General features: G+C 44.8%; 1 protein-coding gene across 4 annotated transcripts in view; it reads left to right on the top strand.

Annotated features, from left to right (window-relative positions):
• Positions 1 to 19,122, top strand: part of INSC (INSC spindle orientation adaptor protein) — a 133,026-nt gene that overhangs the window by 103,289 nt on the left and 10,615 nt on the right. For all 4 annotated transcript variants that reach the window (XM_050759415.1, XM_050759417.1, XM_050759414.1 and 1 more), the window contains 3 exons: positions 4,750 to 4,921; positions 8,945 to 9,123; positions 18,159 to 18,225. In XM_050759415.1, the coding sequence (XP_050615372.1) occupies positions 4,750 to 4,921; positions 8,945 to 9,123; positions 18,159 to 18,225 (418 nt within the window). The remainder of the gene's footprint in view (positions 1 to 4,749; positions 4,922 to 8,944; positions 9,124 to 18,158; positions 18,226 to 19,122) is intronic.

The raw sequence follows: 19,122 nt of genomic DNA, 5'->3' as shown, positions 1-19,122 counted from the left end.
AAGAGCTGACGTTCTTGCTGTGGTCTCAGTCCCAAAAGAGTGTGCAGAAAGGAGTTCTGGAGAGAAGCCCTGTCAGGAGGCTGGGACAGGCAGAAGTGGGGTGAACCTAGGATTCAGGGCCCCAAGTCAAGGAGCCATCAGGTGGGGAGGGGAGGGAATGATGGTGCCACCATGTGGCAGGCACTATACATGCATTCTCTCATTTAATAATTCCAATGGTCCTCTGAAGTTGTTACTTTTAGCCACATTTTATAAGGAGAAAAAAACCTGTGAGATTGGTATTATTCCTGTTTTACAGAAAAAAGCTCAAAGTAGGTGTATTAGTCTGTTCTCACATTGCTGTAAGGACATACCCAAGACTGGGTAATTTATAACGGAAAGAGGCTTAATTGACTCTCAGTTCCACAGGACTGGGGAGGTCTCAGGAAACTTACAATCATGGTGGAAGGGGAAACAAATACATCCTTCTTCATATGGCAGCAGCAAGGAGAAGTGCAGAGCAAAGCAGGGGTGGGTGAGGGGAAGCCCCTTATAAAATCATCAGATCTTGTGAGAACTCACTCACTATCACAAGAACAGCATGACTCAATTTCCTCCCACCAGGTCCCTCTCATGACATGTGGGGATTATGGGAACTACAGTTCAAGGTGAGATCTGGGTGGGGACACAGCCAAACTATATCAGTAAGTAAGAAAATTGTTCAGCTAGTAAAGGATAGAGGCAGGATTCAGACCTGGGTAGGCCTAACTCTAATGTCTGTGCATGTTCTGATGCTACAGGGATTGCCTCAGGTGCTGGGAAGCCCAGAACCCAGTGGTGTGGGGCGCTTGAGTGGACTCCTACTATGGTGAGCTGGGCTGTGCAAGAGCTGCTGAGATGGTAATGAATATGAAGATCAACTTGCTGGCAGCAGACCAAGTGGCCGGTCAGCTGCATCTGAACCAAACGCTATTAAAATTTGGCCCCTATGAAAAGACAGTAAACAGGCAATTCATAGTAGAGGAGATCCAACTTGCAAAAAACAAAAGCCAAAACAAACCAAATTAAAGCAAAATAATGATATTAAAAGTCTTTCCACCTCATTAGTAAGTGGAGACATGCAGTTAAAATACAATTTTTATAGCCATAAAATTGAAAAAATTTTAAAATCTGCCAATAGCAAGTATTGGCAAGAATCTGGTGTAAGTGTGATTACGTATTACTGGTGGGAATAAAAATTACTACTATCATGTTGCAAAACACTTTGGCAATACCAATAAATCTAAAGATGTGGAAACACTATGCCCTAGGAATTCCACTCCTAGATTGGGATCTCTGAAGAAACTGGCACATGTTCACCAGAAGACATTTAGAAGAATATTTATAGCAGCACTGTCCATTATAGCAAAAACTGGGAAGCCACTCAGACACCCATCGACGGGAGAATGCATAAATGAATTGAAATTGATTTATATAATGAAATACCATACAACAGTGAGAATAAATTGATCATAGCTACATGCAACAAAAAAAAGAGGTTTCATAAACAAATACTGACTGGAGAGAAAAGTAAATTGCTATATTCAACATACCATTTATGTCAAGTACAAATCTTATAAAACTAACAGTGGATACATGCAATAAACCTCTGAGGAAAACAAGGGAATAATATGCATAAAACTCAGAGTAATGGTCCATCCAGCAGGAGAAATCAGAGGTATGACATCATGAAAGGTATGCAGGGGACTTCTTGATTTTATTTCTAAGACTAGAATTTCTGGATATTAGGCATATACATCTACACCTACAGGTGTTCATTTTATTATTTGTTAAAACTTATTCTCTCTCTCTCTCTATATATATATAATATATGTACATATATATATATATTTCCCTTTCAAAGGGATAATTAATGTTACCAAAAGAGATCTGAAGTGTATAAAACAAATTAAAAGGGAAGCAAGACAATGGGCAATTGGCAATTGTATAGACAACTCCATAGATCCTCTGGAAACCAAAGGACAGTGAAGGAATTGGGGTCTACATCAGGACGGGGTCACTTTCCTGGGGTCAATAATCGATTTAAGTTCTCATGTTGGCTGTTTCTCCAATGGTATCTTTTCCTATAATTGCCTTTACTTACAATAGCTCCTCCATCTACAATGCCATTCCTTTAGCTTTACTTGTCTAAAGTGTGTCCTTAAGTATTAGGTCGAATTTTACTTTATTGTATTTATTTCCCGCTTACTAAAGGCCTACTACATGCCAGACCTGGAGCAGCCAGGAGTTAACAAGTTGTGGTCCCCAGGCTTGCAGAGATGGCAGGGGAACAGGGGAGGAGACAGACAAAGGAGCAGAGAATCACACAGTATTAGTGCTCTTCCGAATTGCTGGCACATAAAAGTCAGCTGTGGAGCTGTTAAAAAGCAGATTCTCAAGCCTCCCTGGCGATTCTGGTGGAATAGGTCTGGGTGGGGTACAGGAACTTGCTCTTAGGAAACTCTCACTGAATTTGATGCAGCTGGTCCACAGACCTCACTTGGAGAAACAGGGCCTGTTGGTGTGATAAATGTGACAATGATAGCAAAGGTACTTGGGCATGGGAGCCCCAAAGTGGGCCACGTCTTCCACCTGAGGCACGGACATTAAGTCAGAGTAACCTCCAGGAGGCCCCTCTGTAGAGCATCTTCATTTGTAATTTGTAGGTGTGAATCACTTTCCCCACTGCAGTGGACATTGTTCCCAGCACAAGGCTTGGCATGCAGTATATGTCAGGGATGTTTTATTCAGTGGGGTTTCAGAGCAGCAGTCTGGACTAGGGAGCAGGCCTGGCAGCCAGGCCTTGGGTGGCAGCAGACCCTGGGGACCATCAACTCCTTGGCCTCTCTGGTATGTTCAGATTGGCCTATCTCCAAGCATGTGTTGGGGATTAGGGCAAGTTACTGGTTTGGGTCCGACTGGTATTCACATCTGAGCTGGGAACCAGGATAGCATCTGCAACCACATTGAGATTAAGGAGACGGGATTGTTAGAGACATTTCTCCACTAATGATCCTATAACTTCTTAGCAACGAGCTTGATCTGTGCTGGAAGGATGAAAGGGATGAAGGCCAGATGGGGTAAGAGGTTTCTTATGATGGCAATAGGGCTGCTTCCTGCTTCTAGCCCCTGCTTCCCTTCCCTTTTCTAGGCCCAAACAACGCCCCTCTCTGAAGGCCTGTTAGTTAAACACCTGGCATGAGTCCAGTTCTGCCAGGGACCACATGGCTGCTGTTTGTTCCCTTTTATTAAGCACATCCAGGTGAGTTTTATTGCGGACAGTTCCCTGGGCTCCTGTTTCCACATTTATCTCCTCTGAGTCTGAGATTGCCAAAGGCTTTCACAGCTAATGGACCTTACAGCTCCCAAGAGCCATTTAAGGGAGGCACAGAACTCAGTGGTGGTAATTAGTCAGACGAAATGCAGACCTCTGGAGGCCCACAGGAGCTGAGTGGCAGGAAGACATAGGGACAGAAGCCTCAGGTCTGTGGCAGGTGTAGGGAATGAGCACGGGCTGCTCCTCACCCCACCTCTCCTGTTCTTCCCCTGCCTCATCCCTACCTCCCACTCCCAACCTGAGAAGGACTTGGTGCTTGGTGGCAGGGTCTCCAGGCAGGCTGGTGCCCAGGGCATTTGAGGGGCTGCAGTAGCACTGCAGAGCTAATCTTGACAAGCTCCTGCCCTCTTTTTCTCCAGCAAGTTTTGTGTACTGACCCTGATGGAGGCTGAGGTCTGAGCTCAGATGCCACTTCTTAGGAGGCAGCATAATATCCTGTTCAAAACCTGGGTTTTGACACCAGGACCATTTGAGTTTGAATGCTCAACCAACTGCTTTTAAAGTTCTTGATCTGGGGCAAGTCAATGAACCTTTCTGTGCCTCAGCTTTCTCGTCTGTAAAATGGGGATAATAATACTGACCTCAGAGGGTTATTGTAAGGAATAGATTGTATAATAACATGTGTACTCTATAGAATGGTGCCTGGCACACTGTAAGCACATGCTCAGCAGAAGCTGTTCTCATACCAAAAGCAGGTCTGATCCAGGCAGAGCTTGGAAACATGTTCTTATCTGGCACTAATGTCCCACCAGTTTCAGATTTGCTCCTTACTGGTTGGGCACAGAAAGCAAGGCCTCCAGGGAAGCAGCCTCATTTCTATCAGGGAGGATGGTGGAGGACAAGATGGGGAAGGAAATACTAAGCTCATCCTGTTGCTAAATATGAGGAAGAAACCAACATTTCTTGAGCATCTCTTCTAGATCAGGCATTGCCTGCTTTATGTCTTCAATCCCACAACACCCTGTTGAAGGGTGATGAAACAGAATCTCAGAGAGGCTAAGTGACTAACGCCAAGTCGCATAGCAAGGAAGAGGGGTCCAGGATTAGAGGTCAGGGATGTGAGATTTCTAAGTGACTATTCTTTTATGACAATTTGCTGTGGTTGATAACCAGGGTCCTGCCTCTGGACACTTGACTTGCTGTCTGCTCTCTAGGAGGCCCATGGAAGGTTACTGATCTCCACTGGACTCAAAGGAGAGGCCTCCAGGTGCCAGAATTTGAGTCATTCTGAGGGCCTTTTCACTGGATTGTCCCTGGCTCCACATGGGGTCCCGGGCTGTTCTGGGAAGCCAGAGCTGGCTTCCATGTAGGGGGTGCTGAATCTGTCTCATTAATGTCCTGGGCAGTGGTGTTCACCCAGAATGCACAGGGGAGCTCCCTCTCTCCATCTGCAGGTGGATGGCGTTCTGTGCTTGGCCGACATCCTGACTGACGACAGCCACTCAGAGGCCACACGGGCTGAGGCTGCGGCTGTGGTGGCCCAGGTCACCTCCCCACACCTGCCCGTCACCCAGCACCTCAGTAGCTTCATGGAGAGCATGGAGGAGATCGTGACAGCCCTCGTCAGTGAGTCATCCTGGGCAGTGGGACCACTAGGAGAGAGGGCCTTGGCACAGTTGTCTTCAGGAATAGCCAGGAAGGCCTTCCCATCTGCCACTCATTGCACCCCAAATATCTCCTGCATAGATGATCACATTTGCTGAAATCCCACCATTAATGGATCTGAATTAGGCTTTGATGAGCTCTGTTGTCAAGAGTTTCCTATTAAAATGTGTGTGGCCCTCTGAGAAGCAACCTGAATTATTGTCAGTTTGGGATTCAATGGCCTTTCAGAAGGGAGTCCAGGACAAGCCCTAGAAAGGAGTGGTGCCTCAAATTTTGAGGTTCAGATACTCAGATTGAGAGACTCTGATAGGCATTTTTCCTAAAGTCTCAGTCCTTGTACCCAGTGACTATGAGAGTAATGACTGGGGAAAATGGTTTCTCAGAGAGCACCAGCCCACCACAACCTGCTGCCTGAAAATCCCACCATTGGTCTCACATCATGGGGCCTTGAAAGCATTGACTCCTCTAGGTTCCCCTATTCAAACGTATGTATCCCTGGCAGGAGAATCATAGATCCGTATCTGAAATATGCTCTTTTCTTAGTTTTCCTTTGCTAAATTATAGAAACTGAAAGGGCCAGTCTGGATAACAATCCCCAGGGAATTTTTTGTGACCCACCTCTTTCTTTTAAAAGTGCTAGTGCTAGTAGTGATCTGTGTTTCTATTTCTCTGTCACTCTCTTTATATCTATATCTAATTGAAATGAAATGAAAGTTAATTTCATCGGAAAATTTAGGATTAGCCCTTGGAGTGACCATGTCAGGGCTGGAAATATCTGAAATAGCACGAACTTAGGGGCAACATAGAACATTGGGCTAGGAGTCAGAACCCTGGGTTTGGACTCAGGCTTTTCACTTATCCATTCAAGTGGCTATGTGCAGCAAGCCTGTGGCGGTGCTGTGTGAGATCCCGCCACTCACTTCTTACCATGTCACATTGTAAAACCCACTTCACAGTTTTCCTAATATAAACAAGACATTGCAACTCGTTTCTCTCAAGGGTCCTTCTAACTCTAGAATTTGGAGATCTGCAAGTACTTCGCACATAGGAGACATCAGTTAAGTTGACTTTATGGCTGATTCTAGTCATGGGGGCAGTGGTACTCACAGGTCAGGCTGGGAGGATCAATTTGCCAATGTCCACATTTATTCAAAATTGAGAAAACATAGAAGCCCATTGTTGAAAGTCTTGGCTCGGGGGAGCTCGAGACCCTACAGTTTCAAGCATACTCTCTGGGTGAAGAAATCTAAGCCTAGAGGGGTTAAGTTACTTTCTCAAGGCCACACAACAGCACTAGGACTAACTTATGCCAGGAGTCTCATATTCAACATCCACCAGAGCCTGGTAAGAAACGTAAATGAGTTGAAGAGAGCCAGGTGGAAGAATAAAGGTGTTTGAGTCCTGTGTCAAATTGAAAAGTCCATGCACTGTCTAAAGGGGTGGTCACTGGTAAATTTCAGTTGATTGTTACCATGTAGGAAAGGCATAGACTTTTAAAGATAAGACAAAAATTGTAAACTTCATAGAAAATTTCTCAATTTATAAACATTATCAAATAAATGAAAGTACATATATTCAAAGTGACCTTTCACTATTGTCATATATTCATTCCTGCTTCACTGCCCAGGCTGGGTTTCTCCCTGGAGCCAAGGAATCTTCCTATTTATTTCATCCTGATGAAGACGCATTGTATAGTCCACTCTGAGATTCAGCAGATATCTTCTGGGCAGGAAGCCAGAGCTCTGTTCTTTGGTGGGAAATAGCCCTCCAACTTCTTGCCATTCCCTGGAAACATTTATAAATGAGTCACTGGAATCCTCAATTTAATCTTCCTAACACATCCCAGGTGACTCAGACTGTAGTTCAAATAAATGTGCAGCAAAATTAAAAGGCACTTAGTTGGTCGTGTTAATAATTGCTGTGTCAGCAGCAATAGCAACTGAATGAGAATGAGGGGGAGTGTTAGGACCTAGAAGGAATCTTACAGCAAAGTGGGCCGATGAGCTCTGTAGACTCACCCAAAACCTTGGATGTAGGGAGGTGGCCTGGAAGGGGTTGGGGACTCCAGTGATTTCCCCAAAATCAGAGGATAGGGCAATCATTGGATAAAGGGAATCAGAGTTCTTAATACCTTGGCTAATCTGTTGTTCCAGTCCTGGGTGGTTGGATCAAGAGTTTGAATTATCTAATGGTCAAACCTGGGCTGCGGGGAGCAACATTGCCCAGAGGGAGGCATTACCTTCCTGATAGAACCGAAACGCACGTCTGTGGAAGCATTGCTGGGAATGAGTCAAAGAGGCTGAGAGACCAGATGCAACTTGGAGTGTAGAAAGAATGGGGACTTCGGAGTCAGGCAGACCTGGATTTGATTCTAACCTCAAAGAGTTACTTACTGGCCATAAGACCAGGGGCAAATCACTTAACATTTCAATCCTCAATTTCTTTATTTATAAAATAGTGATAAAAATGGGATTGTTGTAAGGATTAAATGATGTAATGAAGTAAAAAATATGTACAGCAGTGAGTAACACTCAATAAATGGTAGCTGCTGCTACTACTAGCTTCTCTAAGATTCAGCTAGTTGTAAATGTGGACAATCATTTTCTAATTTGAGGGTATTCAGAATTTAATGGCACAGTGCAAGGCCCACTGCAGGTGTTAGACTAATGTTATTGGTAGAAAAAGGGTTTTACTACTAAAACTAAAAGGTAGGGATCAGAATGTGCATTCACAGGTAGGTGCCAAGAGGTGGCAGTTGCATCAGAACCTGGAAGTATAGACTGTCTGGAGGCAAGAACTAGGGACCAGGATAGAAGATAGCTCAATTTTGTCTCCCGAACTTTCTTTCTCTCCTGGGACTCTTTTCCTGAAGTATGGCCTTGGCTCCTGTGGTTTTGTAGAGGTGTTATCAGTAGGAGAGGGACTGGACTGGAGAAGTACCTTGATTGATAGTCAAGTTGGAGCTGAGGGCCAGACATCAGGTCCACTGAAATGGGGGAAGCACCATGGATAGAGCCCATCTATGCCTCCTCCTTTGGTGGGCGTCCATTCCAGGTTCTGTGGAGCCCATGGGGGATGTGTCAGGTGGTGGAAGGATGAGGTCACTCTGCTCCTTAAAGGCCCTTAGTACAATTACAGATGGTAAATGGGGGAATTTGTTAGGGCTAAGCTAGGACCACCAGGATTAGAGATAAAGAGCCTGACATTCAGAAACTTGGTATAGGACTTTCTTGCTGCCAGATGGCCCTTATCCTGGGACTGAAAGAAAGCACCGAAGCTCTGTTGATGGCAGCTGGAGGGGTATAGTCTCTCTCTTTCACCTTTAGTCTCTTCCTTAAGGCAAGCTTAGCAGCAGGCTAGTGTGCATTACCGGAGACACAAATGGACTGGGAGCTCCTTCCCGACTCACAGGCTTTATATCTCTTTTTCCTTTGGTCTAGAATATTCTGTTTCCCCAAGTATTTTTATGACTGGCCCATTTCTTCCCTTAAGGTCTCAGCTGTAAAGTCACATTCTTAGGGACACCTTTTGTTGCACACCTCAGCAGACCGCTAGTTATTCTCTCTTAGCACTTGTTTATTTTCTCCCTCGTGTTTATCAGACTTTGTAATTATGTATAGTAATTTTTTTAAAGTTTATTTTCTCTTGCCCACTAGTAGAGTGTGAGCTCAACAAGGGCAAGGACCTGACCTGTTTTGTTCACTATGCCATCCCAAGATCCCAGTGGTGCCTGACACATAGTTTTCATTCAATAAATACTTATTGGATGAAGGATTGAGTAGAGTTACATACCAGATTTCAAATCCCATTTGCCACCTGTGTGGACAGATACTGTTCCCTCTTAGTAGCCACTTTCCTCATCTGTAAAATGGCTATTATAACACCTGCTCAAAAGATCTCCCAGAGCTACTGTGGGAACCAAATGAGACAACTGATATGAAAACACTTGGCACGGAAGTTATTTTCTTTCTCGTTGCCATCCAGAACTGTGCCAAGAGGCCTCCTCAGGGGAAGTCTTCCTGCTGGCCTCTGCGGCCCTTGCCAACATCACGTTCTTTGATACAATGGCCTGCGAGATGCTCCTGCAGCTGAACGCCATCCGTGTCCTCCTGGAAGCCTGCAGTGACAAGCAGAGAGTGGACACGCCTTACACTCGGGACCAGGTAAGATGCCCAGAAGGCACTGAGCCCAGGGCCCATGGCCATGGATACAGAGGTTAGGAGGCCAGCGCTTAGTTTCTGAGGCAGGGGAGAGAGCATGGGGATACTGTTAGTTTTGCATGCTATAGGAAGGTAAATATTCTCCACATTTCTCATTGACTTTGAAGCCTCTTATGAGACCTCCTACCCCCTTTACCCATCCCATTATGAGTTTTACATGCTGCAGGAAGGTAAAGGAATATGTTTTCCATGTCTCTTATTGACCTTGAAGCCTCTCTATGAGATCTCCTACCTGCTTTGTCCATCCCAGCCACTATAGGGCCTTCCTCAATCTCTGTTCAGATTGCCTGTTCTTGGAGACAGAAAGACCCACGGAAGGTGCCTAGACATCCTCTGAGGGTCTGTGTCTGGTCATGTTGGTGACCATCTGACACTGAACCCTATAGTGAACTGCTTCCCTCTTTACCTCCATGAGAAACAGGGGCTTGGAGCAGAACCTTCATTCGGGGCCTCAGCCTCCACATCAGTCATAATTTTCTTTGTATATTTGAGCTCCATGAAAGGTTTTCTTTGGTAGAAAAGGGGTTTTACTACTAAAAGTGTTCAAAGACATAGAATGGGGGTATTTTAAAGGCTCTTTGAACTCTGATGTTCTAGAATTTTATCCCATTTCACCTCTGGCCACACTTGGCCTCCCACATCACCACCAAGCAGTAGGGGTGGTAGCTTAGGTGGTCTCTGTAAATTCCTCCCAGTACCTGAGCTCTAAGTTACATGATCCTCTCATCCTCAACTCAGCTTATCCCTGTCTGCATTTTAGCCCCCACAACATCACCTCTTCCAGCCTTATCTCTTAACTGAAGCTGCTTTGGTTTCTGTTCCATGCCAGCAGCTCCAGGAAGGCCTTCCCTGATGGTTTTGGCTCTCTGGAATTGCCTCCTTTTCTTAGAATTCATGCCTCACAATGCAGTGTTGACTTATCTAATAACATTTATTCCTCTTAAGTATTTCATGTGATTTTCTTCCTCTGAGGGCATGATCCATGTTCTGTATTTCCCTAGGATTTTTAAAGGCCTCTAGTGTAGAGCTGGTGCCTTTGGTGAAGTTCCCCGAACTTTGTCAGTTATTTCTTATCCTTAGAATCGCCTGTGAAAGGGCAGCTGACCATAGAAGCTCCTGTTCGGAGAGAATTTTCTAGTATCTAAGCATTTGTATATGAGGGTTCTAAAAATACTGTGACACTGGTGATATTTGCCCCATTTTATAGATAAGAATATTTTGGCTCAAGAGGATGTCCCCAAAATTAAATGGTTGGCAGGCAGCTAGCTAGCATTTAAATGAGGATTAAATTTAAATCCTGACTTAGACCTTGATCTTTGACTCTCATCTGCTGTTATCTTTGAAGAAAGGAGGTGGTGCTGCTGTTGAACCATAGACTGAATGTTGGTCCTGCCTGGGCCATTTATCAACTGAATGACATCCAGCAAGTCAAAGGCTTCTGGTTGTTGGATTTTCACATCTATTAATTGGGACATTAATGTTTACATTGCAGGGTTATTGTGAGGGTGAGTGTAATAAGATATGCAAGGACCTGATATAAGGCTTAGCCCCTACTAAGTTCTTAATAAATAGTGAATATCATTACTTTTTAAACCTGATGCTCCAAAGAAGAGCATGAGTAGTGAATTATCCAAAATCCTCAACTTGGCCCTCCAAACTATGTATGATATGTATGATTCCAGACTTCCTTTCCAGTCTAATCTTATTACTTCTAAGAGTTGGAGAAGTCCCCATAGAGACAAGGTGTGACAGTAACCGATAGAGTGGTGGTACCCTGGTTGACTATTGGCCTGATTGGCTCCTGAGGGAGACATGCCCCATGTCTACCCTTGGTAGTGGGGAGGGAGACAGGAGGGCCCACCCTTTGTGATCTGCCTTACTCATGCTCTTGTTCTCTTCAGATAGATACCTCCAGTTGCTGGGTCTCTCATCTACCTGACATAATTTTAGGTGCCTTCACCTTCAAGTGCCTCTCCTGTGGCAGACTCTAGTCATTTCATACAAGATCCAGTAGTGAGGCAGTAAGACAAGGAATTCTGGATTCAGACAACCTGAGTTTGAAGCTTTTTTGCTATTAATAATCATGTCACCTTGGGCAATTCACTCTGAGTCTCACTTTCTTAATTTGTAAAATGGAAACAAATAATACATATTTTACAAAGTTGAAATAAGAATTAAATAAATTAATTAAATATAAACTCTTGGTACAGACGCTGGCACATAGAAGCTATTAAATCAATAGAAGCCACTGTCAATGTTATTACAATTGGCCTTTGAATGTGTGGCACACAGCATTGAATGGGAACCTCCAGAGAGGAGTTCCCTCATCTGTAAAATGGGCATGACTTCTTCCATCTTGGACGTCCTGTGTCTCTATGTGTAGAAGTCCCCTTCTTATCACAAGGAATGACTAGCCCCTTCTTGAAGCCTCACTGAGTCCTATGAAAAGGAGATCAGGGTGGGGAGAGAATGTGGTCATGCTGCCAGCAGATAGTTCTCTCTGTACCTGGAGTCAGCACCTTTTCATGTTACTCCACTCTCTGAGCCAGGCACGTCCCCCACTGTCCTCAGGATGGCTTCACCTTCTGCCCTGGCTCAGAACAACCACTTAGCTAGTGAAAGTGCACTCATTAAAGAAACAAATGGCTCTTTCCTGTGGCAGCGGAAGGATTAAGGTGATCAGAGGGCTCTCTGTAATGAAGACAAAGAAGATGAATTAGGTTTTGAAGTGCTCACTACCCCCTGAAATACTTAGGAGATTAAATGCCCCATGAGGCTTCCGGTAATGAATCTGCCAATGACGCCAATGCTGTGTGGAACCTCTTGGTCTTGGATCTATACGGACCACGTCTGTTTGGACAATGAGAACCCCTCCATCATCCTGGCAAGCCAGGTCCCTTAATTTGTTCAACAGAAGCCTCATTGTGTATGCCTATCCTGTAGCCGCCCTTGGGGTGTGGCCGTTGGTGAGGGCAGCCTTGGACATAGGCTCTTCTACCCCCTTTGGCTAATCTACAGGAAGGTGGCATGGGCTGCAGCTGATATGGTCAGCCATTGAAAAGCCTGACAAGCAACCTGGATAGTCCTATGCTTTCATGCCCAGGAGGTATTTTCCAGGAGCCATACTGTCCATGGAATCTAGCAACAGATCTGACAGGGGGAGATAGGAAAGGGGCTACCTCCAAATGTGTTGGTGAACTTCTGCCCTGTCTGTCAAGCAGCGATAATCTAGGATGGAAGAGACCTGATTATCTTGTCTAATATATAATAGAGATTTTTACTGAGCCTGGCTTTTTGTGGCCTTCAGGAATTAACTGCTTTCATAAGGGCAGGAGTGCTAGTATATACTTCCCACAATAATACCTCATCTGTTTGGCATTTTAGAATGACTAGATTTTGTAACATTTCTGGGACCTCACTGTGAATACCATTTATCAGGAAATGCCAGTCACTAGGGGTTTCGTTTTTGACTCACATCTCAAAATCTCTCTATAGTTTATAAAGCTCTGTTGTGTACATATGTGACATATTAGAAACAGTACAGGTTTTTAGTTCAGACAGATTTGAGTTCACATTCTGGTTCTGCCGTTTCCCAGCTATGTGATAGTAGACAAATCACTTTACCTCTCTGAGCCACAATTTCCTCATCTGCGTAATGGGAATAATAACATTTGCTCCCTCCCTCATGTCATTATGATGATTAGATGAGATAATGCTCGTAAAGTACTTAGAACCAAAGCGAATACTCAATAATGAATGGGACGGGGTTCTCTAACAGAACCAGAGGCTGGGATAGGTCTGAGACAGGGAATGTAAGCTTTGGAACAGGAAGGTAGGGTCAGGAAATATAGTTAACATGGTGGCAATTGTATTGGTCTGTTCTCACATTGCTATAAAGAAATGCCTGATGTAATCCCATTACTTTGGGAGGTTGAGGCAGGCAGATTACCTGTGTTCATGAGTTCAAGACCAGCCTGGGCAACATGGCAAAATCCTATCTCTACAAAAAAAAAAAAAAAAAAAAAAAAAAAAAATTAGCCAGGCATGGTGGTGCACACCTGTAGTCCCAGCTACTTGGGAAGCTGAGGTGGGAGGAGGCTTGAGCCCAGGAGATGGAGGTTACAGTGAGCCAAGGTGGCACACTGCACTCTAGCCTGGACAATAGAGCCAGACCTTGTCTCAAAAATAAAAATAAAAATAAATTACCTAAGATGGGGTAATTTGTGGGAAAAAAAAAAAGGTTTAATTGGCTCATGGTTCTGCAGGCTGTACAGAAAGCATGAAGCTGGAATCTGTTTGGCTTCTGGAGAGGCCTCAGAAAACTTACAATAATGGTGGAAAGCAAAGGTGAAGCAGATACATCGCATGGCAGGAGCAAGAGCAAGAGAGAGTGAAGGGGGAGGTTCTTCACACTTTTCAACAAGAACTCGCTCACTGTCACAAGAACAGCACCATGAAGATGGTGCTAAATCATTCATGAAGGGTCCACCCCCATGATCCAATCACCTCCCACCAGGCTCCACCTCCAACATAGGGGATTACAATTCAACGTGAGATTTTGGTGGAGACACAGATCCAAACCATATCAGGGATACTGTGTAGTATTGGAGGAATCCAGGATCCCAACACCCTGTCCTGACCTGCTCCAGAAGCCCCTCCCTACAAAGCCAAGGGCAAACCAAGCACAGAGAATATGGTCTGACCTTTATACGCTCTCTAATACTGTGGGCTTACAGCCCAACATTTGTGTAATCCCCAGGGTGAGACAGCTGGGCTTCACCCAGGAGAGCCCTTCAGCCTATTCGCCAGCAGTACAGGACTGACATCCAAAACAGTTCCATGGCTTTTATCATGCGGTCTCCTCAGCCTTAATCTTAGCCCTCCTGGCTTGCCTCTTTAGTAGTAAGGGAAAGCTGGTCCTGTCAACAAGAAGACCCATGTACCAGAGAGAAGAAGCCATGTGCTTGTCTCTGGGTCTAGGCAGGAGCCCTTCTCCTAGTCTCCACATCTGTCCAGCCCTCTCAGGTCTTGCACCCTGGGCCCTGAGCCATGTCTGCCAGCAGGAGGGAGAGGCTCAAAAGAGAGCAGAAGAGGAGAGGGCTGTACCTTCTCCTGGGCTCTCTTGCCTCTCTGGCCTTGGAAAAGAAAGTATGTTCAAAGAGACCACACTTTTCTTCCCTTAGATCCCTTAATTCTACAAATCAATGTCCTTGTCTGGATTCTTTCTGCTCTTTGGTAGAGCAAGTGGCATGGAGGGAAGACTGCTGAGACATTGCTAGGATGTGAGGCAGACCTGGTTCACACCTTTGCATCGGCCTGCAGACAAGTGTTTCTCCTCTGTGTGTGCTGACATCAAAAGGCCTCACTAACCTCCTTCCTACCACACAGGGACATTTCTTCTTGAATCAGTGACATGGGAGGTCCCCTGCTATCCTGGATCAATTTCCTGTCTGCCTCAATTTTCATGTCTTTGGAGGCCAAAGAAAAAAAAAATTGAAAATGCCAGAGAAGGTAGTGAATACACACTTTGCTGTTCCTCTGATGGGAAGGGTTGACCTGCTCTGGTACAGGCTCCCCTTTGGGAGGGATCTCACATTAGCAGCGTGTCTTGGCCACACGGATGCTCAGCCCCCCGAGTGCTGCATGTTACTTGGCTAGTGTTTCTTGACACAGTCTGTCAAGGCTTGGGTCCTTTCAGGTTCTCCTGCCCAGAGCAAACCATATTTATTTTATTTAACAAAGGGTGCTTGATATTAACTCATTGAATGCCCATACAGGTCTTAAAAGATACCTTTTATTTATTTACTTATTTAGAGACGGAGTCTTGTTACATTGCTCAGGCTGATCTCAAACTCCTGGCTTTAAGTGATCCTCCTGCCTCAGCCTCTGGAGTAGCTGGGATTAAAGGCATGAGCTATGGTGCCTGGCTGAATTATTTTTATTTCTTATGGTAGGGCCCCCAAGGATGTCCACATGATAATCCTTAAAACTTGTGAATAAGTTACTTTATATAGCAACAGGGATATTCTAGATGCGATTGAGTTCAGATCTTGACATAGGAATATTATCCTTGATTATCCAGGTAAATTCAGTGTCATCACAGAAGTTCTTGTAAGAGGGAGGGAAGAGAGTCAGAGTCAGAGAATCAAACGTGATTAAGGAAGCAAAGGTCAGAAGGATATACTCCCCTGAGCCAAAGAATGAGAGCAGCCTCCAGAAGCTGGAAAATAGAAACTAGGAAATTGATTTTCCCCTAGAGTCCCCAGAATAAATGAAGATCTCTCAACACCTTGGTTTTTGCTATGTAAGACTCATTTAGAACTTCTGACCTCTAGAACTGTAAGATAAAATCATGTCATTTTAAGCTGCTAAGTTTGCAATAATTTGTTATAGCAGCAATAGAAAATGAATACACCAAGGCACAGAAGGTTAGGTAACATGGCCAAAATCATAGCAAAATGTGATAGAGCCAGGATTTAGATGTAGGTTGAGTTACATGCTTAGCTATTACATTATACTGACCTCTTACCTAGGACCTCTCTCAAGGGTGATGTCCTCTAGATTCACCAAACAACTGCAGAGGGAATGGTGCCCTTTCACTTAGGTGGAATAGAACTTAATTGAACATCATCAGGCGAGACTGAATTAGCCTGGGCTGGGGAAACTGTCTGCCTGGCTCCTGCACTCTGCCCCCTGACAGCATTGCTAACTTGTATCCAACCAGGTAAAACAGTTGTCCCTAAAATCCCACCCATGGACTTGACTGTGAGGATAAACATTGACCTCTTTCCCCTCTATGTTACGGCGCACAAAAGGATGTTTTACAAGGGGGACTCAAAGCAGGGCATAATTGGCATTTATTCAAATTGTACTTAATTGAATACTTCATCTGCACCTCCAGAAAACCACATGGGGTACAGGCTCTGTAAAGAGGAAGTAATTTTCATTAACAGGATCTAAATTAGTCTGACACAAAGACCTACGTGGTGCCTGTGACATGGCTAATAATTACTGTGTAATGAACCCGTTGCCACAGACAAAGGTTTCCTTTTCTTTTCCTAGTTTGTCCTTCCTTCCTTCCTTTTCCTCCCTTCCTCCTTCCTTCCCTCCTTCCTTCATGGATCTGCATGTCAAGTAAGTGTTTTTATTCAGAGAGGCCAGCCTGGTGATGGTGGGACGTCACAGCCCCTGTGTGGTGGAAACAGAGTCCATACTTCCTGCTAACAGCCCAGAGATAGCCAAATAAACTCTAAACTGACATGGACTGGGCCGTGTACCTCCTCCCTCATAAGAATGTGCACACGATGCCTCTTGGGGAACTTTCCAACCCAGCTTTTTCCTCTAACTCCTTCCACTGAGCCCACAAACACAATCTTAAAAGTACAAAGATAAGTAAATAAATAAGTAAAAGAGCCTCTAGGTCCTAAACCTCCTTTAGTCCTATTATCTTCTTAACTGCAAATAGGAGCTTGTCACCCCCGTCATAAAACACCTGGTGGTACAGAGTTGCTTTCAGGATAAAGGTTCTGGAGTGTTCTCCTGTCCTTCCTCTGGCAGCCCACTGTAGTCAGGCTCATCCAACCAGGCCCCTGATGGGGTCTGAGCTGGAAGGGGTTGTCACACACACACATGCTGCAGCAACCTAAGAATGCGGAATCCCCTTCCAACATGTGTTTAGAAGGAAAGGAGAGAGAGAGAGATATTCTACTAATATGGTAAAGTTTTTCCTTTCTGTTTAAAAGAAGACATTTTTAAATATATTTGTTATCCAGAGTAAAATAGCAATATTTGTTATCCAGAGTGATTAAAATGTAGATAATACTCTTTCTTGGTAGACATCACATTACTATCCAGTTTCAGCATTTTAGCTGCCTGAATTGTACTCAGTAGACTGTCAACTGCCATCTCAGAGGAGGGGGTAGGGGCACAACCTTTGCTTATACCATCCTGCAAGCTTTGAAGAAACCTTTCAAGAGACAGAGGCTTGTATCAGTGAGAATTGTTTTTTAATTTAATTTAATTATTTATTTTAATTACCAGTTGAGAGCGCTGTCCATTTCTGTGAAAGTGGGTGAATTTTCTTCTTGCTATTTATGTCAGGAGCAGTGTTGTGGGTGGTATCTGAGTTAATGGGTGCCATGTTTCCAATCTATTCTAGTAGCATTTTGGCACCCTTTTGCAGTTTGGGGTCTCCGGAATGAGTCCTCTGTCAGCCCATTCCTTAATCCAGTTTGTGCTTGTGAGTTCTTTTCTCCCTTGACTGTACCAGGGGTTTCAGGTGAGGCTGGTTACAACCCATAAAGCTGTAACTGAGACTCACTGTCCACCTGGTGTCAATACCGCTTTCCTACAGGCAGAGACTTTCAGCGATGACTGGTAAGCGAGGCTTACCACAGAATTGTAACGTGCAGCTGAGTATGCACTTTCTCATCAGATTCCATATAATACCCAATGCTTGATAATGCTTCCCCTTCCTACTGATGCCCTCTAACGTGACCTTAGCCTTCATTCATCGCAGGTTGAAAGTAGGTGAGGGTTAGTATTCAGGAAAGAAGCTGGGATGGAAGAACTCAATCCAGAGTAAGAGCTAGCTATCGAGGCCAAGCCAGCACAGAGGAGTTTGAGGGGCCAGGGACCTGCTTGTTCTGTCTGCATTTCAGGACTGGGGACCAGAGCAGAAAGACAGCTGGGCCCCAACTTCACCCAGGGTGATGCTAGTCTTTCCAGGGTGTCCTGGGGCCCTTGGGAGCCATGCTATAGCCGTAGGCTGATAAATGGGTATTAGTCACCGGGGAAATACATCTGGGTGGCAGGAGCCCATGAGGATGGAAGCAAATGCCTTGGAAGGATAGGCCCGGTGGACAGGAAGGAGTCACGGGAGAAAAGGAAGCTTTGTAGCCCCTGTCTGACCTGTCTGTAGGGAGTACCATTAAGGTCAAGTGTGCTCATTTTCTCAGTTTCTAAATTCTCTTTTCCAGATTGTGACCATCTTGGCAAACATGTCTGTCCTAGAGCAGTGTGCCTCTGACATCATTCAGGAGAATGGTATGTCTTTGCAGCATTGTACATGTTATATGAATTATCTGGATGTAGGGGACTGGTCTTTGTGCTTGTGTGAGTGCCTGTGCGGTTATGTAAATAGGTACATATAGCCGGGCGCAGGGATCACGCCTGTAATCCCAACACTTTGGGAAGCAGAGGTGGGTGGATCAACTGAGGTAAGGAGTTCGAGACCAGCCTGACTGACATGGTGAAAGCCCGTCTCTACTAAAACTACAGAAATTAGCTGGGTGTGGTGGTGGGCGCCTGTGATCTTAACTACTCAGGAGGCTGAGGCAGGAGAATCGCTTGAACCTGGGAGGCAGAGGTTGCAGTGGACTGAGATCACGCCATTGCACTCCAGCCTGGGCGACAGAGCGAGACTGTGTCTCAAAAAAGAAAAAAAAAAAAATAGGTACATGTGTCTCCACGCTTGCATGAGCATATATGTGTGTGCTTGTATGTGGGCAACTGGGCCTATATATGTGAATATTTGTTTGCTTTTGTGAGGCCTAAATTCTAGTGGAAGACAGATAATGTATAAGAAGATAGCAAATGTCCAGTGATGATAGTGTGACAGTGCCCTGGGGAAAATGAAGCAGGGAAGAAGAGTAAGGTAGTATCAGGGTGGGGTGGTGATGGTTGGTATTTTAATAAGGTGGTGAGGAGAAGGCAAATATTTCATTATGATCACCAAATAAAAAAATCTATTCCTACCAAGGGATACATTCCAACTTTAAATTGTTCCTATCTTATTGGATTTGGCTGCAGTAGAAAGCTGAGGAAGGGGTGAGTGGTAGAGCAGGTCAGGGCAACCTGAATGTCTTGAGCCCTCACTGAGAGCATCTCTTCTCCCACTTGCTCCCTTGTTCCATCTGGTGCTGAACATGTCACCAAGGTCCA

The sequence above is a fragment of the Macaca thibetana genome, chromosome 14 (genome assembly GCF_024542745.1).
Source record: "Macaca thibetana thibetana isolate TM-01 chromosome 14, ASM2454274v1, whole genome shotgun sequence".
Lineage (NCBI taxonomy): Eukaryota > Metazoa > Chordata > Mammalia > Primates > Cercopithecidae > Macaca > Macaca thibetana.
The sequence above is the reverse complement of the archived record's forward strand: the minus strand, read 5'-3'. Positions and strand labels throughout refer to the sequence as shown.